Source organism: Sander lucioperca, chromosome 3 (assembly GCF_008315115.2).
Source record: "Sander lucioperca isolate FBNREF2018 chromosome 3, SLUC_FBN_1.2, whole genome shotgun sequence".
Taxonomy (NCBI): Eukaryota; Metazoa; Chordata; class Actinopteri; order Perciformes; family Percidae; genus Sander; species Sander lucioperca.
The window spans coordinates 16498807-16526318 of NC_050175.1; the positions used below are offsets into that span (position 1 = coordinate 16498807).

Genomic DNA, 27512 nt, shown 5'->3' on the forward strand with positions numbered 1-27512 from the left:
AATATAATTAGATACATTGCATTTTGTAACTGTCTAAACAACATATTTACTGTGTTTCTCTGCCACTACTTCACCAACACATCTGGCCAATATTTTAGTAAATCTACTGTTATTACTAATTACATTAACCACATGTTGAGATGGACTAAGACAGACAAAAGTAGTAGGAAAACTTCTGAGGCTATATCAAGTTCAATTTACTGTAGAAAATTGAGGAACAGCACCACACAATAGTAAAGTCAAAATAGTTAATCTGCTGTTTGTGGCTTTTCAAAGTTAGTGCTTAGGTGATAACGTGTTGAAATTTCCCGGGATTGTACCCGTTATGATGATATATGTGACAATAAGCTAGGCATAAAGAAACACTTGATTTGCTAAAAGCAGCTAACGTTACCTTACGGCTAACGTTAGCCTACTACAGGTTTCACTTGTTGGAGGAGCTAGTATTTTTATTAACGTTTTACATCATTCATTGTCCCATTAAACTGCTACCTGCATGGTAAAAGGTTTGGACAACACCTTATTGACCTATTAGATCGCTGTGGTGATAACTGTATGTTGTTATTTTACTTACCGAGTTGAAATTCGTGCAGAGGTGCCGTCGAGAAGTGCGCAGGGCAGAGAGGCAAGAGCAGCGCAGGGACGTCATCATGCTTTTTGGCTCAGTCATTGGTTGCGCCCAGGTTGCGCCTTGAAATGTCAGCGGCAACGAAGTCAAAGTTGAGATATGAACTTTGAGCGCCGCGCTCGGCGGCAATTCCGAGCGGTGCGCGACCTACGCGACGCCAAGGATAGCGCTCTAGCGCTCCGTCTAGTTGGGCGGCACCGCTATCCACATAGGAAAACAATGAAAGGCCAGCGCAGAGCGGTTTCACTGCGGCGGGTTTACACGAAATAATGGCAAATGCATTTCTTTTATGATTGAAAGCTCCAGAGCAGAAAGGACTGCTTTAACTCTCTAGACATTCAAATTCATCCGTTGCACAAGGCTGTCTGGTTCTTGGCTATCTGTAAGTGTAACTGCAATGATGTTGCAATAATGCTCTAGGCTTCCCTAGTTGGGGTGGCAGTGTAGCTCAGTCAGTAGGGAGTTGGGTCATCGAGTTGGCTGGTTCAAGTCCCCCTACGGACTAAAGTATTGTGGTGGACTGGTAGCTGGAGAGGTGGGCACTGCCAAGGTGCTCTTGAGCAAGGCTCTGTACCCCCAACTGCTCCGGGCGCCTTTCCATGGGCAGCTTCCTCACTCTGACATCTCTCCATTAGTGCATGTGTAGGTACTGAGCATGTGTGTGTAATACAGGCCTGTGTGTAATGTGTGTAATACCAACAGAGTGAAAACATTGTAATTTCCCTTTGCTGGATTAATTAATAAGTATACATTATTAGTTCCCTTGATGCTTTGGGGGATGTAAACAGGAAATATGCACAAAGGCAGACTTTGACTACTTCTGATAGTTGCACAAGGCGGTCTAGTTCTTGACTAGACTCTATAAGTCCAACTGAAATTAAATTACTTAAGGGATAATAATGCTCTAGGTGTCAGAACTACAGTTCCCTTGATGCTTTGGGAGATGTAAACAGGAAGTGTGTTATGGATTAAGTGCGTTGCGCTGTGGGCTACAACTTCAGCCCCTTTTTTATTTATTTTTTAGCCTATATTTGTTTATATTATAAGTGGCACCATTACAAGTATGCCGAATTATCTACTAGCAGTTCATGTTTGTATTGTTCCAATGGATGTACAGACAAATGTATTTAGATTACTTTTATACCGAAGACATCTTAAAAACATGCGTATTCTCAGGCAAGTTCTGGAGTTATAATGAGCGTCTTTTTTCAAGTGGATTTATGGATATGCATACGCAATTGGCACCATTAAAAGTATGCCAAATTATTTGTCAGCAGGTCATTGTTGCATTGTACTCATGAATGTACAGATAGCTATCACTGGATTACTTTGATACTGACTAAAACCTAAAAACGGGATGATTCTCAGGCAAGTTCTTTTTTTTTTCTGTGATTTCTAAGTGGATTTATGGATGTTTGTTAGCGATTGCCACCATTAACAGTATGCAGAATTATCTATTAGCAGCCCCTGTTTGTTTATGTACCCGTGACTTTACAAATAACTATCAATGGATTACTTTGATACTGAAGAAAACTTCAAAACGTGGTGATTCTCAGGCAAGTTCTGAGTTACAAGGAACGTCTTTTTTCTGTGATTTCCAAGCAGAGTTACAGTGAGGAAAATAAGTATTTGAACACCTGCTATTTTGCAAGTTCTCCCACTTAGAAATCATGGAGGGGTCTGAAATTGTCATTGTAGGTGCATGTCCACTGTGAGAGACATAATCTAAAAAAAAAAAATCCAGAAATCACAATGTATGATTTTTTAACTATTTATTTGTATGATACAGCTGCAAATAAGTATTTGAACACCTGAGAAAATCAATGTTAATATTTGGTACAGTAGCCTTTGTTTGCAATTACAGAGGTCAAACGTTTCCTGTAGTTTTTCACCAGGTTTGCACACACTGCAGGAGGGATTTTGGCCCACTCCTCCACATAGATCTTCTCTAGATCAGTCAGGTTCTGGGCTGTCGCTGAGAAACAGAGTTTGAGCTCCCTCCAAAGATTCTCTATTGGGTTTAGGTCTGGAGACTGGCTAGGCCACGCCAGAACCTTGATATGCTTCTTACAGAGCCACTCCTTGGTTATCCTGGCTGTGTGCTTCGGGTCATTGTCATGTTGGAAGACCCAGCCTCGACCCATCTTCAATGCTCTAACTGAGGGAAGGAGGTTGTTCCCCAAACTCTCGCAATACATGGCCCCGGTCATCCTCTCCTTAATACAGTGCAGTCGCCCTGTCCCATGTGCAGAAAAACCCCCCCAAAGCATGATGCTACCACCCCCATGCTTCACAGTAGGGATGGTGTTCTTGGGATGGTACTCATCATTCTTCTTCCTCCAAACACGGTTAGTGGAATCATGACCAAAAAGTTCTATTTTGGTCTCATCTGACCACATGACTTTCTCCCATGACTCCTCTGGATCATCCAAATGGTCATTGGCAAACTTAAGACGGGCCTTGACATGTGCTGGTTTAAGCAGGGGAACCTTCCGTGCCATGCATGATTTCAAACCATGACGTCTTAGTGTATTACCAACAGTAACCTTGGAAACGGTGGTCCCAGCTCTTTTCAGGTCATTGACCAGCTCCTCCCGTGTAGTTCTGGGCTGATTTCTCACCTTTCTTAGGATCATTGAGACCCCACGAGGTGAGATCTTGCATGGAGCCCCAGTCCGAGGGAGATTGACAGTCATGTTTAGCTTCTTCCATTTTCTAATGATTGCTCCAACAGTGGACCTTTTTTCACCAAGCTGCTTGGAAATTTCCCCGTAGCCCTTTCCAGCCTTGTGGAGGTGTACAATTTTGTCTCTAGTGTCTTTGGACAGCTCTTTGGTCTTGGCCATGTTAGTAGTTGGATTCTTACTGATTGTATGGGGTGGACAGGTGTCTTTATGCAGCTAACGACCTCAAACAGGTGCATCTAATTTAGGATAATAAATGGAGTGAGGGTGGACATTTTAAAGGCAGACTAACAGGTCTTTGAGGGTCAGAATTCTAGCTGATAGACAGGTGTTCAAATACTTATTTGCAGCTGTATCAAACAAATAAATAGTTTAAAAAATCATATATTGTGATTTCTGGATTTTTTTTTTTTTAGATTATGTCTCTCACAGTGGACATGCACCTATGATGACAATTTCAGACCCCTCCATGATTTCTAAGTGGGAGAACTTGCAAAATAGCAGGGTGTTCAAATACTTATTTTCCTCACTGTATGTATGTTAATTAGCCATGCACTTCGAAGATAACGGTATCTTTAGAAAGTATAAGTCCCAGTGAATATAAAAACGTGTGGTTCATGTAGGCTAAGGTTGAAGCAGATGATTATAAACGGGGCCCAGTTCAACAGAAAAAACTCTGGGCCTCTGAAGCCGAGACTCTCCAACAAGAGTCTCTGAAACAAATAGCTGAGTCATGTATTGGCCTTTCCTTTCAATACTTTTCTGCTCCTGTTGTCACTTTGCAGTTATAATAATTAAATAAAAATTGTCTGGCCTCCCATTTCAAAAGATGCACTTTTGAAAATAAACAAAAAGATCAAAAAGAACATTCCATCCTCTTTCTTTTGACGCATCATCATTCCATTTCACTGCTTTGATGAGTCTTTAGCACATAGGATGAATACCTTCACATAACAATCTCATTCAGAGCCGTCAGACAGACAATCAGAGACATTAACAGAGCTTAACAGACAGACTGCCAAATCTTTACGATGGAGAACTCCAAAGTTAAACAAAACAAGAAAGGCAAGAATAAAGGGAAGAAAAACATTATCCAGCTGAACGAGTGGCTTCGCGTGTGGAACGAGGCTATTATTTCTGCAGGGGAACAGCCTCCACAGACCATACCCAAAACCATTCTCACTAAAGAGACCGAGACAGTGAAAGGGGGCCAACCACAACAGGCTGCTACATCCACGGATGCTCCGCAGCCAGCTGCTAAACTAAATGAAGCTACAACCGAACCTGCGCCAATGAAGATTCTTAAACGGACAAATTTTCTACCACAGGAAATTACCATCAAGGAGGCTCCACAGCCAGCTGCTAAACCCAAGTTTGCTCCAATGCAAGCTGGTGCTATTCCTAAAGATACTCCCCAGAAGGTAGCTTCTACAAAACTTAATACTACTAACGTTACACTAAAAGACGTGCCACTAAAGGGAGCTACACCAAAACCCGTGAAGGTTGTTAGATGGAAGGATCTACAGCAGGAAATTACCATCAAGGTGGCTCCACAGCAGGCTTCTGCTACACCCGAGCATGTATCACTACAGACTATACCCACAACCATTCTCACTAAAGAGACCGAGACAGTGAAAGGGGGCCAACCACAACAGGCTGCTACATCCACGGATGCTCCGCAGCTAGCTGCTAAACTAAAGGGAGCTACAACCGAACCTGTGCCAATGAAGATTCTTAAACGGACAAATTTTCTACAGCAGGAAATTACCATCAAGGAGGCTCCACAGCCAGCTGCTAAACCCAAGTTTGCTCCAATGCAAGCTGGTGCTATTCCTAAAGATACTCCCCAGAAGGTAGTTTCTACAAAACTTAATACTACAAACGTTACACCAAAAGACGTGAAGGTTGTTAGATGGAAGGATCTACAGCAGGAAATTACCATCAAGGTGGCTCCACAGCAGGCTTCTGCTACACCCGAGCGTGTATCACTACAAGCGAATACACCTTCAGGTGCTGCACAGCAGGTTTGTGAGGCCAGCGACCTGACAACGGGCCCTGTCCTGAGAAAAACTTTTTGGAAAGCCCCACCACACTACCGTACTTCTAAAGATGCTTCACAGAAGGTTTCTCGACAGAAGGGTGCCCCACAGCAGGCTGGTGAGGCCAGCGACCTGACAACGGGCCCTGTCCTGAGAAAAACGTTTTGGAATGCAACACAACCTCACCGTACGCCTAAGCAAAAACACTTGGCTAGGGTTTGGGCTGGTAAGGTTGAAGCCAATGATTTTAAACGGGGCCCAGTTCAACAGAAAAAACTTTGGACACCAACCTCTCCAAAAGAACACTCCGGGAGGGTCGGTGATTATCGGAAACCTCACTGGACAGCACCACAGTTCCGTCAACTTTCAGAAGCACTTTCGAGTGAAGCTAAGGCAAGTGGGGATGAAGCCAGTGATTGTATGAGCTGTCTTATGCAGCAGAAAAATATCTGCACAGCGCCACACACCACTCAGGCCTGTGATGAGGTGGAGGCTTCCTCCCAGCACGCCATGACTGTCGTCCCGGAGCTCCAGCCTCAGCAGCTCAGCAGCCATTAGACGAAGGAGATCAACACACTAAACGAGGAGAACGAAGCCTTAAGATCTTCCCTCCAGCAGGCAAGCTGCGACAAGGAGAACAAAAAACTAAAAGAGGAGAACAAAGCTTTGAGAGCTGAAGTGAAGGAGCTAAATAAAGGGCTGGAAGTGACCGTGGAAAATGTGGAAAAGATCAGTGACCTGACAGAGACTCGCCGTAACTTGGAGCAGAAGGAGGAGGCTCTTCATAGACAAAAGGAAATGGAAGTATCCCTGGCCCAGCAGAGAGAGAAGACCAACGAGCTGAAGGCTCTACTGGCCCAGACACTTAGCAACCTGGAGAATCAGCAGCTGCAGTGGCAGGAGGAGAGAACCCATCTCCTCCAGTCGCTCAGCATTCAAAACACCCTGCAGGAGAAAACAGGCAGCGATGTGATAGACGAGGTTGACGACCAAGAGGAGCCAACAACAAGGCAACAAAAAGGCAACACTAGGTCGAAAAAAATGTCTCTCCGGAAAAGATTCCTCCGGATGTTCACATAAACTATCCCACCAACCCTCAACTCTCCATCATTATCTGTATTTCTATTAGTCTGTAGACATCTGTAGAGATGTGATATCGCTACATATTGCTACTGCTAATACCCCATCCGTCCATTATTCTCCCAACCATCTGAGAGGTGATCTCTCCCCAGATTTCTTCTTCCCGTGTGGGAAGTTCTTCCTTATCTTCTTAGAGTTTGCATGTTCTCCCCGTGTTAGTTTGGGTTTTCTCCGGGTGTCTCCGGTTCTCCCACAGTCCCACATCCGATCCGGCATGCAATCAATAAGAAGTATGATTTACTATCAATAAAAAAACAATTAACTCAATCTAAATCTGAATCTAAATGCATATTATCCATATATAAGTTTATGTTATTAAGTTAAGTTTCAAAGCATGACACAATGTTGGAGAAAAGGAATAAAATGAGTATTTGTGGGGGAAACATTTTAGAGAGATTTTTAACTGTGTTGAGATTGTTGATATCTTCTCTCTATATTGTTGATGTTGGTGATGTCATTAATAATTGTTGTGGTCATTAGACCTTGTAGTGGGAAATTTTATTTTAACATGATAAGTTTAATATTCTGCAAGATTCTCATATATTCTTAGTTGTGTTATAGATTTAGAGACTCCAAGGAAGAAGCAACTGGCATCATAAAACCTTGAGCCTAGGTGAAGCTATTATTTGTGAAAGCTATTTTCTGTTTTCAGAACTCCGTCTCTCCTTTTTTAGATAAGGGTGAAGAAGGGCCATAACATTTTGAACTGTGTCTCCTTCTGTCTCCTGCTTTAAAATGTGTTTAGGCTAAGTAGGGAGCAAGAACAGAGGGGAAAGGTTGTAAAGTCATTGTGACTGTTTATGGTGTTTTTTCATCTGCGTAGCTGCTAAACTTATCCTGGAGGGGGGTGGTTTAAGGGACTTTTTACTATATAGATGTATGTTTTGCTCAGCTGGGGCAGGAGACCCTTTCAGATGTGCCAAGAGTACTTGTGAAACTGTTTTCTCTGCATTTGCAAATGTAAATAAATACTCAAATACCAAACTTTGGTTTAATCCTAAAATCGTCCTTATTTGTTTCATCTGGTGTTTTTGATACGCACTCCTGCTGCTAACAAGAAAAACTTCCACTACAAATTGGTGTTGGCGGGCAGGATAGGATGAGATAACAGAGAAAAGAACTCCGTGGGTCGCTGATGACTGGCTATCCAGGAATCAAAAATCGCCTGCCTCATACCTCTAACCTTAAAAAGGTATTTCAGAGAGAAAGAGGGTCAGGACCACGGAGAACTCTTGACTGTTTCCACTCCGATCTAAAACGAACAGGAAAAAAATTTCAAGCAGCACGGGTAAGATCAAAATTGATTAAATGCAGTTGGATTGTGAATTCAAGATTTTGAACAAACATTCTAAACAAGCAACAATTGCTAAACAAATTAAGTAATGAAAATTTGCGAAATCATTATTATCTAAGAGGATAAATTAAACAAATATTGACATTTGGAAATTGAGTAATTTGGTACCTTTTTGTTTCTTTTGATTTTGTTTTTGGGGTTCTAGTTAAAACAAAATAGCATTGAATTTATGATTACAAGTGACATTCTCTTGCAGAAATGGGCATATATCTGATTATTTCTCTGACAGCATGGCAAGAGAATAACAGAAGGGACAGACGTTGGGCTGCTCAGGGGTTAGAAACAGAAAACTAACTAAAATTAGGCGGAAAGCCTAAATACAAATAGACTAAAACACTCCAAGCAAGTTCTTGACTATTTAGAGACAGACTGCAGAAGAAATAAAATAGTTTAAGAACACGTTCTTGACTATTAAGAGATTTTTGTCTGCAGGGCTGTACCGGATTTTTGCAAAGTTTGCCAAAAAAAAAACTAAGCCTTGAGGTGACGACCACATTGAAAAAGAAAATAGTATACTAGCTTCTGTTATTATGAGTAATGAAAGCTCAAAGCCGTGCGAGGTATCGGGGCCCATTGTGGGCGAGATGGTTGGAAAATATGGACCAGACTGCTTGAGATGTTTGTCATATTGGTAAAAATGGAACACTAAGTACAAACAAAGTTAAGAATGCTAAAAACTAGATTTAGAAGAAGAGAAGAAAAAGCAAAAGGGGAAGAAAACAATTAAAACAGAGGTTTTAAAACAAATTAAGAATGTTACGACATTTAGAGGAAACTCAATGATTAAGACAGATGATTTAAGGTCACTAGAAAAGAACAGAAAATGCCTTAGAATATGGATGAAGGAAGCAGATACTAGAGAGAGAATCCAGATGCAAGAACAGTTAACCCTGTTGGACATTCATGACACTGATGAAACACAGAAAAAAGAAAAAAGAAAAATACTGAGGCAATCTCCTTTTTGAGTTCTAGTGCCGTGGAATTCCACCTCGACAGGCTTCCGCCACAACCATACCACCCGCCGCCGAGAGAGAGGAAAGGATGCAAGAATGCTGGACAATCGTCTGCCTCAGCACCTCCACAACAAGGAGGACGAGGAGGGGGATTACACATGCCCGTGTTCGAAGTACCCATGACAGGAGAAACAGTAGGGGCTGGATACAGACCCTGGACAGACACTGACATAAGAACTGCCACCAGCCATTTGCCCACCTACAAAGACTCAGGTGCACGCCTCACTGAGCTTCTCATTGAGGTTGTTAATGAACAGACAGCTGAAAAAGCTGAGAGGAAAAGACAAAGGAAAAATGATGAGGCCCAGCTGAGACTGCTGAAAACCATGACAGAGATGGCGGGCAGAAGCAGAGGCACAGGTGGTTTCAGAGGTCGTGGGGGAAGCGGAATCAGAGGCAGAGGAAGAGGAAAAGGACAATATCATAAGAACACTCCGGCAGCGAATAAAGACACGTTTCAACTGCAGAGAGAAGGGACATTGGTCGTATAACTGTCATCATCCCAGGAGGGATTCGTCCGGAAGGGAATACAACGACCCCCAATCGTATGCAGTCTGAGAGGTGGCGGGGGATGGGATGGTGGAAGTGCTGAGAGGATGGAAACCACGTTCACAACAACTGAGGATGGTAACACAGACACACACATACATACACATGCTTGCAAACGAAGATATGCTTTCTTGCACGCTACAAACACTCCCCTACACGAGAGACAGATCATATTAGACGCAATACAGCACATTGAACAGAAAAAGATATGCCAACTTATTCAATGTATTTTATCTGATGTGTATACAAATTGCCTACCATGGTGTTAATTATACGAGGGAAGGAGATTGAATTTTTAGTTGATTCAGGGGCAACAATTTGGGTTTTGCTAAGATCTTTGTTTTTTAAATCAGAAGCTCTCTGGTAAACTAGTTTTTTTTCCCCACCTTATAAGAATGATTAGTGGAATGGTTATCTCAGAAAAGTTCACCATTCTTATGATTTGTGTACATTCAGATCCTTAGGGTCCTGAATTAGACGAGAAAGGAAAGTGCTAATTTTCTTTTTCCTTTCACCTGTGTGTCCTGTAAATTTATTGGACAGAGATTTGATGTGGATATTTGAAATTGGAGTTGTTCCTACCCTTAAGGTTGTGCGTCTTGATAAAAATCAACCATTGGCTGACATATTTTTGTTACAGCCTAGAAGTACTCATTTGTTTACAAATTAATGGGACATGTACCATGTCAGTCTGTTAATCTCCTGACTACGGTAAACAAATTATGACACCTGTAGCTGAGCTTAAGGAGTCACAAATATTACATTGCATTTCTTTTGTCACCCTTGACTCTGATGAAGATTATGTTGAAACGTTTTTGAACATTCAAAGGATGAGCTTGAGTTTTCTTTTGTCTAACTGGCATATACACACATGTGCAGTGGCTGTTACCTTGACTGATAAACTAAATACGTTTTTCAGAATCTTTAACTCAAAAGCTCACATTCATGTTTCTTTGTCTCCAACAGAAGAGGAGACACCTTGTGACTACTTGTAAAATTGACTGACTGGACTGACACTGTTGATAAATAGTGTTTTCTTTTTCTCCATCGACGAGGAGATTACAGAAAACCCGTACAACAGTGTATGCTTGTAGTCACAGTGTTTACATATTGAGTGAACCTATGCATACAACAGACACATATTTGCACGGTAAAAAACAAAAAGACATTTTATCTACTGATGTTTCACCACTTTTTGTCTCAGGTACAGCGTCATCTCTGGGCAAACACACAAATGTGATGTGGATTGATTGTCAACCTGTAGTCATTAAGCTGCGTTCGGACTACAGACCCCAGAAACATCAGTACACGTTAAAACAGGAAGCAATCGACAGAAATCCAGAAACTCCTTAATGACGGATGGAGTTATTGTTCCATGTTTAGATTCTCCTGTAACGTACGTACACCTATTTTCTCAGTAAAGATAAATAAGGAGAATCATCTTATTATAAATGTTGAAGTCTTGTTTTTGTTCAGGACCTTCAGGCAGTAAATGCAGTGGTCTATGCTTGAGCACCCAAAGTTTCCCAAACTAAAACCAACATTCCAGGGAATGTTAAATGTTTTATTTCTCTGTTGTCGTTTTTGTTTTTTTCAGTGTTCCAGTGGAAAAGACAGTAAAATATCATTTTATAGTTCTGGTTGATGGTAAGCTGTACACTTTGACACACCTTTGTCAGGGGTACATTTAGTTTTTAATTTATGATGCCATAGATCAGAAAAAGAATAACAGTGTGTTTACATGTACCCTGGAGAAATCCTTCTTTCTTTGAGAGAGGACAGCTGGAGGAGGAGCTTCCCAGAGAACTCACACACACACCCAGAGATAAGACACAAACTAAAACAAAATACGAGTAGTACAAGTGGAATTTTGGTTTAAAGAAATGATTTTGAAGACAAGTTTTTGTCATAAATTATAGAATGTGATATGTTTTCCATAACAGGTAACAATTGGATAAATAGATGTCAAATTAGAAGTACTTACGTTTGCTCTATAGGCCTAAAAACTTTGATTCATGAAGATTCTTAGAACTACCAGATAGTAAATAGTTTTACTTTGGGTTGCAAACTAAAGATAAAAATGAAATAAACAATATATTTTGTCTAATTTGTCTTAGTTTAACGGTTATATTAAATAGATACAGGTTGAAATGAGATTTCATCCTAAAAGCAGTTTATTTAATATCGTACTCTAATGAGTTTTTGAGTTGCTATATCACAAAATTGTCTAAACTAAATTAGTTGATGATGACGTTGAAAACACTTTACTTTGGTGATTTTTCTCTGAAAAAAATACTTATTACAGGACAGTGTTAATGGCTAAACCATTAAACAGATTATTTATATATGCTGCTTATTGAGTCATGAGTTTTTCATGACTCAAATAGGAGGGATATAGTAGCAATAATAAATAAAGTGTTCACATCATTTTTTGATTTTAAAACTACTTTAAAGAAAATTTAGTTTTGTTTTGATTGACTTGCACTATTTGCAAAAAACACAACCCTTAAGGTAATCTAAGGTGTAAAAGAGAACAGTTTCCAAAAAACAGTTTTCCTTTTCAGCATATTTGTATGGATTTTATAGAGTTAAACCAGAATGAGGGAAAGAAATGCTGTTTTATAATTATTGATAATGACTAAAATGAGTAGAAGTTTTTCCAAGTGATAATATTGATAAAAGAACAAATAATGCTTTTTGGAAGTTCTGTTTTGTGCCACACAGTGCCTCGTATATGTCAGTCGGGTCCATCTCACCCCTCCTACCAGCTGCAGGATGGACTGAGAGAAGGAGGAGGGGGGAAGCGAGAGACCGTCCTGACCTAACACATCTGACGCATTGAGAAGTTAAGTAGCACACAGACTCACATTCTGAAAATACACACACTATTAGGAGGAGATAATTAGAAGTACTTATTTTTACTTTTAAAGATAAGTATTCAGATTGGTGTGTCAGGAAATGTTTAAAGTACATTTCACTGTTCGAATTTGAATTGGATTGATGAAAAGTTGATAAAAATAACTGTGGTTTTAGGTAAAGCCTGACATAAACATTAGTAAACTATTTTTGGGTAACTAAATACAGGCATAATTGATCCATTCAAAGACTTCCTAGAAACCAGGTTTGAAAAGGGTAATACCTTAATTTGTATTTTTCTAGTCCTTCGCAGTTGCTGCATCTTTCCTGGTGAACTATGAAAGTTGTGAGATTTAGTGCTGAGATGGTTTGAAATCATGATGATTAAAACCATGTATCAACAACTTTAACACAGAGATTATGATTAAGACTAACATCTAAATGAAAATGTTTAATGTTGATGTGAATGCTTAAATGATGTACATTATGAGTAATGTACTGAGACAATGGTACACATATTCATTTAATATTTACTCTCATATTTTCTCATATTATGCTTATTGAAGTTACAACACGTTTAAATATTGTATTTTTGATGGTGCAAAAGTGGGCTAAATAAAATATTTCTTATATCATATAGGTGATAAACAAACAGTTGATTTTTTGAATTCAAAGACAAATTATGTCATTTGCAGGAATGACTAATTTCTTCAAAAGACAAAAGAGTCAGTAGCAGAGTTTAGTCAAATGCTTATAGATGCTATTGTAATCTGACATATTTGGGTTAAAAAGAATTAGGATTTTTGTACACAAAACATATGTGTATGAAATATGTTTTATTGTCATCAAACTGCCCGACAAATATATAGACCTACAAGTCCAGCTGAATGATTAGTTGCTTAAATTAATTAGTTGATTGACAGAAAACTGCTTTGATCGTTTCCAAATTTCAAAATGTGAGGACTTTTCTATATTGTTGCTTTTTAATACCTTAAGTACATATCTTTATGATACCTTTCTTACTTAGGTAATATCCCTAATGCAATATTGCTGGTAACAGAAAATGTTTACAGTTTGGAATCAGTACTTTGTCCACTATAACTATCTGTACGAACGTTGTTAAATTGACTAACCCTAATGTAACTACATTTTTTTTTTCTTGAATCAATGATGACATTGATCAGACTTTGGAAAGCAGTGTGTTTGAATGCAAAATGGAGAAAGGGGGGGGAGGGAGGGGGGGGAGCAAGGAGCTTGCGCAGAGGTAAGGATTAAGGTGAGGGTGTGGGTGCGCAGACCACACTCCCATCATGTCCTTGGCAGGTCTGGGTCAGGATCCAGTGGCATGGAAACCAAGACGACTGGAGACCCAGCACTGCTGCAGCCTTCATCCGCCTTCTCAGCCATTGTGATGCTCCACTTAAGTCAGCCATCATCCTCCGCCTGTTCCGCCGTTGAGGTCTTGCGTCTTTTTTTTCAGGGTATGCTCCCTTAGCCTTTGCCTCTATAGGCTACCCCACAAGGCACTGGGACTATTTGCCCATAGTTGGGGCAGTGGTTGGCGGGTGCCAGGGCGTGTCCACTGCTTGGTGGGCCTGCACACCGCGCCTCTGGGGCCCACTGCTGCTCCGAGATCCCCTACAGTTCAGCCTGGGTCCGCTAGGGCCCAGTTACCGTGTGTGGCCGTGAGGAGGCACTGTAGGAGTCTTGGCAGTGGAGAGGCTGTGTACCGACAGGAAGAGACTTACGCACTCGGCTCCTCTTTTTGCCCTTGCACAAGGGCTAGTCGGTGGCAGTAGCTGTAAGCAGAATGTAGCAAGCAGAAGCAGCATGCAGCATGCAATAACTACTAAACTGCTAAACTATAGGCACTACTATCCCAGTACTACTGCACTGACGCATCACACACGCCCTGTGACACACACGGAGAAAGGGACTACACACACACACACACACACACACACACACACACACACACACACACACACACACACACACACACACACACACACACACACACGAAACAGTGGTAAAGACTTGTTTCCTACGGTTTGTCAAGTGCTAGAGGACGAACCTCTGACAGCAGAAGAACATGGGGGGAAAACGACGAGTGACATGTTCACTACTTTCCATGTCGAGAAGAAAATGGCGTTTGGAGTACAATAAGTACCACAGAGCAAATATTACTGTGATGGTTAACTCTAAGTCCACTTTTATGGTTTCAACAGGCATTAGGATGTTTGGCATACAAATGCTACTAAATTGGGTTAATTAGGGTTTTTGTACCTTATGTGGTTCCTCATGACCACACAAACTTAACTGATAGATTATTGATAAATAAAGTAAATTATTCCTAAACAGCAATATTGTTAACATTGAACAATGTTCAGTACACAGACCAAGGCTATTTTGTTGTGTGCTTTAGAACTTAGGAAAAGTTCCTTGTGGATCTATTTTTTACATTTATGTAATTTCACCTTCCACATTTGACAACACACATACCACATTTGACTCAGACTTTTGAAAGTTTGTCTAATAGATGGAGTTCTTTTTCAGATGAAAACGATGCATTCTCTACTAATGTATGGCTTGGCCTAGTTAAGAAATGTACGCGTGATGTAGGTTATAATGACTTTTGATATTACGACATGCTTACGACATGATATTACGGGATCTGTTGGTCCATTCTTATATGCAGTCTATGGTTTTCACACACCTGATGCTCTAGGCTACGCCCAACAGTTGGTGGCAGTCATGCAACAAGTTGTTATGCCAAACGCCAATATAACAGAAGAAGAAGAACACGCATCCCGACCATCCTAACCAGAGCCTTCTCTATCACTCTGATCCTAACCATGTGAACACTGGTAGTCGGAAAAACAACGTAATCACAGGGGGCGGTCCGTGTTATTCCGAGGTGGCATGAACGCGCCACATACACATAGACTGTATATAAGAATGAACCAACAGATCCCGTTGCTCTGGACAGAGACCAGTGAAGGCCGTTAGAAGCACTTTTCCGGTGAGCGCTGAGCGTTACTGCGCAGTCTCCAACTGAGAGAGACGACGTAAATGTGACAGGAGCAACGTGTCTGAAAGTTGTAAGTCTCCTGGTAGCTGTGCCAAGAGAAATCTGAATCATTCCCAATCTAGCAGAGACGGAGAGCGTAGGTATATGTAAGGAGATAACATAGGCACAGGCTAATTATTGCTAAATAAAATGCTAGTTAACATTAGTAATTGCACTTAAACAGCTAATGTGAGACGAAACTGCCTGCGCGCTTCTCCTGTACTATACGGTAATTCCTCTACTATGCGACAGTAAGTTGTGTGGTTATGACACAATCGTTAGCCTATTTTTATAAAAACGTCTGCTACGGAGCCATAACGTGAAGTACAAGGTAATGGAGCCTTTTATACATTGTCGTGTTTCTTTAGAAATAAACAATGGACAAATAGAGTTTTTAAACGCTTCAGATGTAAAGTTATTCGCTGTCAAAGTGACGCCAAAATGAATGGCAGTTAATGGGATGCTAACGGGGGGTGATCGCTTTGTAGCATTAAAATGGCGCCATAGGAGGTTCGCGGTCCAAGGAGAGGCTTACCCCCTTGCATATACATGACATTTTCATATTGTTTCTTCTACTACAGGGAATGTATGTCTATGAATAAATAACTAAGAAGATTAGGCCCCGATCACACAGAGTGCGTTTTGGCAGCCTGGGGCGGCTTTTGTTATTGTTTTCAATGACAGTGAAGAGTTTTGCTTGCTGCTTTTGTGTTGCTGGCCGCATCGTGTTTTTTTGCCGGAGCGCCTTGAACGTCTCGAGTTGAAAAAACTTCGGGAAAAACGAAAACGCCCGATGTCATTAAAGATTCTCTATTACTATCTGTATTCTTAATGGGGGGAAATAATCTCTATAACTTAAGACTGACTTAATTACAGAGAATTAGATCTGTGGTTAGGCCTTACGCCAGTAAATAAAAAAAATAGGCTGTTAAATGCACTAAAACCTGTTACTCATGAAGTTTTTACCCTTCTAAGAGATATTGGTGTCAAGATTAACTGACATTGTTGAAATATATTTTGCAATTGTAAACCTGAAACACGGACACATTTGTTTAGTTGTTCAGATTCTATATTCCATTTTAGACGGAAATGGAAATATAGGCCTATTTCAAGCTATTTTGAAAGCAATTGAATTGTATGATACATTTCATGATGCTGCTTAGCAAATTATATAAACGCAAATCTCAATTTGCCAAGTCGACAACATGGCTCTCAACACCAAGAAGACCAAAGAGCTCATTGTGGACTTCAGGAAGTCTAAAGCTGACACACACACACCCCCATTATCATCAACGGGACTGAGGTGGAGCGTGTCACCAGCTTCAAGTTTGGGTGTCCACATCTCTGAGGACCTCTCTTGAACTCTCAACACCTCTACCCTGATCAAGAAGGCTCACCAGCATCTCTTCTTTCTGAGGAGACTCAAGAAGGTCCGCCTGTCTCCTCAGAATCCTGGTGAACTTCTACCGTTGCACCATCGAGAGCATCCTCACCAACTGTGTCACAGTTTGGTATGGCAACTGCTCTGCCCATGACCGGAAAGCATTGTAGAGGGTGGGGAAAACTGCCCAACGCATCACCGGTTCCTCACTCCCCTCCATCGAGGCCATCCAGGGCAAGCGATGCTTGCGTAAGGCGCGCAGCATCATCAAAGACTGTTCTCACCCCAACCACAGCCTGTTCACCCCACTCCCCTCCGGGAGGCGTTTCAGGTCTCTCCGCACCCAGCAGGTTCAGAGGAAACTTCTTTCCTGCGGCTGTCACCCTACTGAACTCTTACTCTGCATCCCGGTGACAATTAACGTGAATCTAATCTAATCTAAAAGTTTTTCTGATGGATTTTTTTATTTTAATGCAGTCTCTTGAACTTGTTAATAATAAGAAAATTGAATCTACCTTACATCATTATTACCAAAGTCTTTTTTTTTTTTTACTTTTTCTTCATCTCCTTTCTGTTTTTTAGTCTTAACTGTCTTTTTTGATGTTTTGTGAAATGATGTCTGACAGATAGCCCATTACACACTGTCCTCAAAGGTATGAAACGGGACACACTTCCTATCTCCTTAGTGGGCGCGGCCTCATTTGGAAGTGTAGTGAACACATAGACTGTAAATATTAACAGTCTATGAGTGAAATGGATGAAAAGATATATTTGCATAATTTAATTTAACTGTGGCATTCGAAAACGTTAGCTGACTTTAGCCTATCCGTGTTGCCAGAGTTTGTTGTTGAGACAGAAAACAGGTCTCGAACTAAGTTAATTTGCTCCTTATTTGTCCTTCTGGAAAATGTCATTTTAGTGTTAGAATATTCATCATATATGTGTGCCTTGTGAAAAATGGGTGCAATATTTTTTGTGACTATGGGGGGGGATATAAACCCAAAACTCTGTTTATTATATTCTGTTTATTTTGCTTTAATATAGTCTTAGAGTGAAGACATTTCTGCCGGTGTATGGAGGGACTTAAAAGAGCTGCTGAAATGGTAGTCCTCATCCCCAGCATCATTAGCCAACCTAGTCAGACAAAACACAACACAACCATCAATAGTGTGATACAAACTGTAAAAAAAAAAAAAAAAAACTGAGTATATGTTGGACAGTCTCCAGCTGCCGCCATAACATCTATGTCTGATGTCCAATGGGCCTGGTTACTTTTGACGTAAGATGTCTTAAAACCTTTTTCTTATTTATCTGACTTATTTTTTGAAGTCTGAAAGAAATGATGGAAACCCCCACAATCTCTACAAATGAACTGGGTAAAAAAAAAAGGAAACTGCAAAAACATCTAAAGATCATCTAGAATATCACCTTGTCCTGCCCTGATTTTGTTCCTCCTCCATTTCGCTCAGTTCCTTTAAGGACAGTTGGTTGACCATTGCCACGCCAACACAGTCTCCCAAAACATTAACAACAGTGTTGCAGCGGTCTCTGGAAGACAAAAATCACACTATGAAAGCAGAACATACACTCACTTCGGTATTGTTTGATATATTAAATCATACTTCTTCAATTTTGGCTCCTCACAATTGAAAAGCAGTAAACACAGCTGTAGTAATCCCTGCCAAAACTACTCATTAGAGATTATTTTTTGTACATTTGTGACTTTAAACTACAGGTTGAACTTACAAGAGCCATTCTACAACCACCAAGATGGAAGCGTCTGTCGCAGGTAAGCCAACTGCAGTCAAAACAAAGAGGGTGGTTGCCGCTCCTGCCGCTGGGATCCCTGCTGCTAATACGCTGGCGACTGCTGATGTCACTCTGCAGAGCAAACAAACAGACTCTTCATTGAATGACTAGAGGGAAGACACAGCAATATGAAACTGTACCACATACTTTTGAAGTCTTAAAGGTGCACTATGAGTTCCTTCATGGTTACTTCTGTTGACATTTCAAGTAAATTTCCAACAAAACAGAGCAAGCTCGCCCCTCTCCCCATGTTTCCGTCACTGTCATGACTAATTGTCACTAATTGTCATTAACCCCCACCCCCTCCCCCAACCATCTTGTCGGTCTTGTCGGACTATTGGTGCTTTCACAAAATATTTACACAATGAGATTTTTGATAAATAATCATCAGTAATGTGGATATAATGACTAAGTGGGTAAAGGCAAATAATAGAACAGCTAGAACAGTCTGGTAAGTTCAGAAAATGACATAATTTTACTGTAATGCAGCCTTGAAAACCAGGAAAAGACAACACTTATGCCATATTACGATAACCAAAATCTAAGACGATATCTAGTCTCATATCTCGATATCGATATAATATCAATATATTGCCCAGCTCTAAATCTTAGTCAATGTTAATATTTACATTGTTTCTATGATCATTTATTTCTCATTTCTACAGAACAGAGAGAGTGGCAATAACTGCGACTTACCCAATGGTGATTATCTGGCTCAAGTCGAGATGGATACGATTGAGTTGGGCAATGAAAACTGCTGCGACCACCTCATAGAGGGCAGTTCCATCCATGTTGACATAAGCACCAATGGGCAGCATGAAGCGAGCGATCCTGGGGTCAAACATGTTTCTCTCCTCACAGCATTGTAAAGTAAGCGGCAGTGTGGCAGAGCTTGGAGACAGAATGCATGCTTATTTAGTGCACTAATTATATAAAAGACATCATAAAAGTAAAATCTCCTTTAAAGAATTTAGTAGCTTTAATGCTAAATATAAAAAAATAAGCACTGGTGATGAACACACAGAGCTAACATCAGAAAACTGAGAAACAAGCCCTCAAATATCCTCTTACCTGGACGCCATGACCGCTGCAGTCTTTAAGGCAGGAAACAAAACCTTAAAGACTAACCAGGGGTTGCGTCTCGCACCCAGAAGACAGAGCATTGGTAGAACTATTAATCCATGTATTAGGAGCCTGAAACACACAATTTATTATGCAATGAATATGGATACTGATAAAATTAAATTAGTAGGAGACTTAAAGTTGTTATTTATTTGCTATTTATGGATGAAAATTTTGATTTTCTGTGTTTGACAACTGTTCATCGGAAATATATGTATGTTTTATTGCTGCTGCTGCTTTTCCTTTAACAGTGGTAGAAATAATTTAAAACTTGATGTCATGTAGTAATGTCCCTGCACTAACAGACCTGTAAATCATTTTGGAAGTGACAGCGTTTTTTTAAAACTGTTTAGACGGCACGTCTATGCTTTGGTTGACATCCGTATCAGGGATTGTGTCTATAAATAGCAGTTGGCAGATGATGCCATGACTTTGCAAGGGAATATACTGGCCATACTTGCTGGCCTCATCCACTCAAAGTATTCTAGATGTTTGTTGACTGGTATCAGACACACTCATCTTTTCCTATGTGTGCCTTGAGAGTCACTACACCAGCACGAAGGTCGTAACATGCTACTAAATGTACGAACAAATTGGTATTTTGGTACCAGTGCTAAATGAGGAAAGGAGAACATACCCAATAACAACCACAGCCATGAGCTTTCCTAGTTTGAAGATAGTATTCCAGTTTTGAGCGTCAACAACATAGCTTGCGGTCATGAACAGAACTCCTAATGGCAAGTACCTGGAGAAAAATCAATAGAAAGGAGGGGAATACTTCAAAAACTAATGAAGCATTTGGGACAGTTGTCTATACATATATTACTATAACAATAAGAAAAAACTAAAACCATGCATAATTATCTGAAAAGTATTAAAAACACAAGCAATGTTCACTAAAATCAAAATATACTGGAATGTTTTTTTCAGTATGACAAGTTTCTGTTTTAATCGACAATACTGCAAGTAGAAAAGACTCCATATCACATACAGGTTAAACATCATGCATAAACACTCTACTACACTGCATGATATTTACTCTATTTCTGTAATTAAATTACATATTAACATATGGAATTCTCTTATTCCACATTTTATATCAATTATGCTGTTTCACTTTACCACAAAATCAACTTAACCACATATTTTGTGGTTAAGTTGAGGATCCTAAAGATGTTCAGCAGAATTTTGCCTCTTTCTCCCATCTTCTTGAGGGTCAGTCCAAAAACATAGGAGCACACAATCAGGCCCAGTGTGTTGGCTCCATCGACATAGCGACCCACAACTTGCGTTTGAGTGGCATTCTGAAACAAGATGGGGGAACTTAATCGCATTGTCTGAGAGCAACTTCATGTATTATCAATTACCACAGCACTTCAAAAAAGAGAGTCATCATAGTGATAAGGGGAAAATTTTACCGTTGTCAGGCTAGAATTTGTATCAAGATCTTCAAGATCTTCAAACTCCAGAACACTAGTCTTGTACTAAGAAAAGATAAAATAATGAGCTCACATAAATATTACATTGTCTCCTTCATGGAAAGCGAGGAAACGGGTGTTATATAGTATATCTGAATGAAAAACACACCTGTTGGAAGCCAGCCTGAATCAGATTCTCTGGCATCATGTTTCTATATAAAGAATAGTCAAACACTACCATCAACCATCATGAAATTGCATAGTAAAATATTAGTCAGCCTGTACATGTTGACAAACCATACAATACATTCAGCCCAAACTCAGATGTAGTTTCACTTTCCTCTCACCTCACTAGATCTAGCAAGTCAAAGATTATGGATAACCTTTCTTCATCTTCTGGTTCATGATGGGGAAAAACATAAGGTGCCCCAGGTTTGACCAGCAGTACCAGTATTAATCCTACAACACATATTAAAGGTTGGACATCAGCGGCAAAAATGGCATGCTAAAGCTGTTCGATATTAACTGAGAATTAATAAAAATTGTTTAAATAGTGCTTTACTAAATGAAGTCACAAAGTTATTTACATTGTATAAAACTGTGAGAAAAAAACAAACAATTACCAAACTGGTGCATTATTAGAAAGTCAGTTTGTTCCAATTAGATTAGGGGCACGGCTGTAAATGCAACAAATTATTTTGATTTCATTTCCTTTTTATGAAAACCTTTGTGTGATTTTCACTTTTGTATTTCAATTGGAAAAAACTTGAATAAAATAAAAATGTTCTACTAGAAATAAGGACATGCTAGATGTAGTGCATGATCTGCTTTGACATCTGCTGCTGTGGGTTGTGGCTACTTAATAACCAAAATAATGAAAGAAAAAAACTTTTTAGTAAGTAATTATACCATGAAAAGTCCAAGAATTGAATGTTGAGACACATTTGGATAAATGATGTCCTTTATTAGTCTAAAGAAAGGTCTCATTTGTTGCATTCAAGAGCTTCTGACCAAGGGACTTCTAACCATAACTACGTAACTATCATTAATGTGCAAGTTTTCTTGTCTTTAAGATTAAAGTTGCTCTATGGCTTTTTATAACCAGAAACAGACTCAGTATTAATTTTTATGCTAATTAATACACATACAATATGACAAATAACAGGTGAAAATAACTGTGACCGTTGATGACATTTACTTGAATACAACAAGAGAGGGATTTCAAGCAATTAAAAGTTGCTTTGCATTATATTATATTCAATAATGATGTAAATGTGCACAAAAACGTTATAACCAAAATATACTTTAAGGTAATACTATTTCTCTTACCTATAGTCACAGATAGAAGAGTCGTTGAGACAAAGTACACTGTTGCACGCACAACTATTTTTCTGGAGGTGTCAGCACTCAGACCAGAAACTCCTATAAATAAATAAATAAATTATAAATATATAAAAACATACTATTCAAAACAAAGGTTAGAGGACCAACAAAGTCATATATGAGTACATACATACACCACTGCAATATAATGGATTGGTAGTGACATAACAATTACACAGTTGAAAAGTAACATTACAAAAATAAAAGGTGAGCTTCAGTGTGCTGTATAAAACTTCCATGAGGAGCAATTAAACATGCTATTGCCAAATTGTAAGACATTGGTGTCAGACGTGAATAATTATCCAGATACTCACTACCTGTTTGAAATGTATAAATGTTACAACTATATGAAAAAAAAAACATTTTCAGGGACTACCTTCTAAGAAAGAAATATTTCCTGTGGCTACAAGCCAAAACAATATGGCTTTTTTAAAACATGAAACAGGCTTTGCAAACGATTTAGGAGGTAGGGAATGGATTTAACATAATTGCTAGACCTAACAAGGTGCCTTTGATGTACATCATACATAATTCACAGGCAATGGGCTTACATCTGACAAATCACCTGTATGGCCCTTTTACATTCCCTGCCCATGGATAACCTGATGCAAACGTTAACAGAGTAAGAAATACACCTCTAGCTTACCTATCATCACACAGTTTGTCACAATTAGAGGAATAGTCATTAACTGAAGCATACGCGTGAGTAATTCTCCTGGAAAGCCGATGTACAGTTTGTCAACTTCTGAAAGATGGAAGGTCTTGATAAGCATGCCAAGTGCAATCCCTGTGTGAAAATAAGAGATATTATAATTACAACAAATACAAGGTTTAAAATGCATGAGAATAGGAATGGAATAGAATTAACACAAAAGCAGAACTTTAAACCCCCTTTTCACAAAAATGATACTTGCATGAACATCTTGAGCTCAGATTTGAGGGTGAGCACAGAGAAACTTCCCCTTAATCAGATGTATGTGAAACAAACTGCATGTAACGCTACATCACTCTGCACAGTGAAGCTCAAACATTTAAATAATAAGTAACACTGAGCTTAAAGCATAGGCTACTTTGGCAAGCAATTGGGCTTTCAAACACATCTACCACATCAACAAATTGAAAAAAAGAAGAAAAAACATTTAGGCTAATGGCTCTGAAAAACTTACATCAAACAGAAATCACACAATAATAAATCCCAATCCATCACTTGATATTCAGTCACAATTTGAATAGTCTGCATTGAGTGTTGCTCGGGTGTGTAAAAGGTGTCTCTCTGGTGCTCTTCAGTTTGGGGATCCTAGTTTAGATAGTTGAAGTAATCTGAGGCACTGATAAGGGTTATAAGCCTTTAATATCTCTTGGCTATTAACTTATAAATGCCTACGTGTTTTAGCCATTGATGCCAGTCTTGATGAAGGCATGAAAAAATTAAATGTTTAGATGGTGAGCTGCAGGTCCTGACCGACAGAGGCATTCCTCTAAACTTCAAGCAAGGAATTTAATGTAATATCCCAGTCTGCCAGTGCTGTTGCTTTTCTTTAAAAACCTTCAGACTGTGAAAGAAGATGGCATGATTTGAAGCGGAGGACACTCTTTATAAATGAGCTTCATTACCACCAACTCTCTGAAGATACTAATAATTTCATTGTAACTGTGCGTAGCTGTTAGATCTGATCTTTGCGAACTGGAATGTTTTTTGCAATGAAGCTCATTTGCATAGAAAGGACAGTGTACAGCATTGGCATTCTAGAGGCTGAAGTTTGTGTTGCTGTAGGCCTTGACGAAGGTCTTAATGACGAAGGACCTAATGGCTGAAATGTGTAAGCATGTTGTTATAACTTATAATAGCTAAGAGAATCTTCAGTGCCTCAGATTCATTCAACCTTTCCATGACTTTATATATTTGTTGTCATGCCATTAACTGTCTGCAGGAATATAGATAATACCCCACCTTCCATTACCAATTAATTACTGCAAGGCTGTGCTCAACAAAAATTATAAATCAGTCACATTAAAATGTTTTATATTATTTGGGATGTGGCAAATGTCACCTAAATGCTACGGGAAATATTTAAAGGGACTAACTTCAAAAAAACCATAGTGGCATGACACATTGTATGCGTTGCCCAGGCAACATAATACATAATGTGGCTTAATTTCCAATGCTGATGTGCTAAAGCAAAACAAAATGTTGTCACTGGCTGTGAGTTTTGGGTCTTTTTGTGTGGATTTAAATAATTGTTGAATTGGTGTTTATTTAATTGTGGGTTGGAAAATACCTGTAGCTAACAATTATTATTACACGGCTTGGTTGCTAACCGTTGCTAAGAATAACAGACCGTTTCCATGCATAGCAGAGCGTCGCCATGGACGTAGTTCTGATCACTCTGGAGGACACCTATCAATCCGCTGAAAGAAGTCCGGTTAATAATTATTAACCTTTGTGTTGTATCCCGTCGACCTTGAAAAAAAACACTTTTTTTCTCGACGTTTTTGACGCCTTTTTTCACAGTTTCTTTTTGTTTTTTCCAACGTTTTAAATTTTTCTTCTACACATTTTCAGCGCTCATTTCTACGTCCCATATTTTCTAATATAAAACAAAAATTTAAAACGGGTCAATGTGACCCGAAGTCAACCGGACTTCTTTCATTTATCAGCTTGTGGCAAAATGTGTGGAAACGTGGAGCAACTCCTGTCCTACAACACAGGCAATGACAACAGATCTGGTGAAGTCTATGATCGCCACGCAGTAACTTCAGCCGTAGGGACAACAACGCTGATTAGTTACAGCATTGCAACATCGTGTTTGCAGGTGTGTCAACTGCAGCGGCTGTGTATGAAGGAAACGAGATGAGGACAGGAACGTCAACATAAATATTCCCAAATAAGTCCAATTTAGTTGGTCTCTCTTCACCATCAACGGAAATGTTCAGTTTAATGTGAATTACAGCAGCCGATAGGCCGCTAGCTCACTTAACAACGCCTCAGCTAATGTTGAGTCAACCCGCAGTGATTAAAACAGCAGCTGGGTAAATTAATTTGTCCACCTAGCTAGCTATCGCTAGCTAGCTAGCGATAGCAGGGCAGCGTCCCATCACAGCCCGACTCATTTTCACAGTAAAGTATACGACTACTAGCACAGCGTAATGGGGGACAACATACGTGTCAGACCGGTGGCTTTTGCCAGAAATGTGTTCGCTGAAAACAGCTGGCTATCGGGTAGCTCGTAGCTGGAACAAGGTCGGCACACACACACCAGTCTGATGCCACGCAAGGAGGGGGGGGGGGAGAGACACTGGTGTTGATTGACAGATTGAGGGTTGCATTAAACAGCAGAGTTTACGTTGCTATGGACGCAGGATTTCAACCGTAAAGAATGAACGGACTATTTTCTTTAGCGGAAGCAATACAATCATTTTTAAATCAATAAAATCATTTTTAAATCAATACTTTGTGTCAAATTATTATTTATTTGGTAAGTAGCTCGCTCTACATTAGCTATCCCTTACGTGTTTTTGTCATTAAAAAACTTACCCAAGGTAACAGCTACCAGACTTGAAAACAGCAATACATTGTGGACGATGTATTTCCAGCAGCTCTTCCTACTGCAACCGTTTCTGATGTTAGTCGGATCCTCTTGACTTTCCCCCATGTCCGTGCAGTTTAACTAAAACTAAACAACATGCAATTAGCTATAGCTATCGAAACACTTGATTAAGTGGACCTTTATGACTGAACTAACCACAGAAACTAACGCAAAGGCCTAGCTACATGTATATTGTGTAAGTCATCACCAGGATACACCTGCTGTTTTGGTTCAAAACCAAATTTAATCAATAGAACGTTGAGACAAATATGAGGAGGTGGCGAGTAACTATGTACATTTAACCTTACCCAAGTAGCCTACTATACATTCCAAATTCGAGGTAACGTAGCTTACTTGTACTCTGTATTCCCATGTACCTTTACTGGCAGCTTTAGTTAGGCTACTTAAACTTTTCAGATTACACATTTTCATACCCTTCCTGTCCAGTGACAATCAGTCTCAAAAGGTTTCCCCTGGTTGAACGACATATTTCCTCAGAACGATGTAAAAGTCCTCTAAATTAAATGAGGTGCTCTACACCATATTAAGTCATGAATACGATCATCCTCTCTCATCCTCAAAATGCTGAACTGGGCATGAGGACATACTGTACATGACCTAGACAAGCTCTGTGTCTGTCAATTACTTTCAGGATTTAAAAATAAAATTCAACATTCAACAAGATGTAAGGTTTACAACTTAATATATTTGAGTTAATTTACTGAAATATATTTAAAATGTTTGTACAGTTTATTTACATATTTGTGCTTACACGCTGTTTTTAATACTAAAAAAGTACTATATAGACCTATACTTTCAGTCAGTTTCAACAGTTATGATATCCAGAATCTACCTCTCTCTCACACATTTTCCTCAGTCTAAGCTCTGCTAGCGTCTGATATGGTTTGTTCAACTACATGAGAGAGAGAAAAAAGAAAGGGTTGATGTTGTTGTGGTGTGGAGAACAATAAAGTGCTGCTTAAAAGTTTTCCGTCTCCATCCGGCTGTTTCTTGTCATTAAGAGTGATCCTAACCACCACATACCAACCCAGCTCAAGTTACAATGAGGCAAAATTCAGGTGCCGCTTTCCAGAAGAGAACAAATGTGCGAAAAGGTCACTGCAAGTTGCAACAATTTCCATTTTAAGTCCCAAGACAAGTCTGTTCCCTGCTCCCAGATCAGACCCAAGCTTAGGTTAGTCACCTTACAGTCAATCCTAACATCACTTGGCAATGATCCTTCTTATTAAAGGCTTATTTTTTTTCATATATTGGGACCATACAGTATTTTTTTTTTTTTCATTGAGTGGGACTAACACCATGAATCATACAACTTTTTCTCTGTCTATGGAAGCAGTTGATTTTTATTTTAGTCACATTTAAATCTTTTCATCAAACTGGTCTTTGACATCCCAACAAAGTAATTCCCGAACCCACAACAGCCTCTCAACACACCACCTGACTTTAGTCAATATGTTT

The 27512-nt window shown here is 39.6% G+C and overlaps 1 protein-coding gene across 1 annotated transcript; it reads right to left on the reverse strand.

Annotated features, from left to right (window-relative positions):
- Positions 1-17724: 17724 nt before the first annotated feature.
- On the reverse strand, positions 17725-26270 carry LOC116060488 (excitatory amino acid transporter 3-like). The gene is made up of 13 exons (XM_031314057.2): positions 25982-26270; positions 23093-23233; positions 22393-22485; positions 21411-21522; positions 21233-21275; positions 21064-21129; positions 20768-20949; positions 20283-20390; positions 19595-19717; positions 19220-19414; positions 18461-18595; positions 18143-18262; positions 17725-17848 (listed from the first exon to the last, which is right to left on the reverse strand). The coding sequence occupies exons 1-13, from the start codon at positions 26097-26099 to the stop codon at positions 17761-17763; spliced, it is 1524 nt and encodes a 507-aa protein (XP_031169917.1). The 5' UTR covers positions 26100-26270; the 3' UTR covers positions 17725-17760.
- Between the last annotated feature and the right edge of the window lie 1242 nt (positions 26271-27512).

Excerpts from the sequence above, each read along its gene's own strand:
- LOC116060488 (XM_031314057.2), bottom strand. The coding sequence starts at position 26,099 with ATGGGGGAAAGTCAAGAGGATCCGACTAACATCAGAAACGGTTGCAGT. Across the intron at positions 18,263-18,460 it reads GTGGTTGTAGAATGGCTCTT|AGACCGCTGCAACACTGTTG; the intron begins GTAAGTTCAACC and ends TTTGTCTTCCAG. Across the intron at positions 17,849-18,142 it reads CAAAATCAGGGCAGGACAAG|GTTGGCTAATGATGCTGGGG; the intron begins GTGATATTCTAG and ends TTGTCTGACTAG.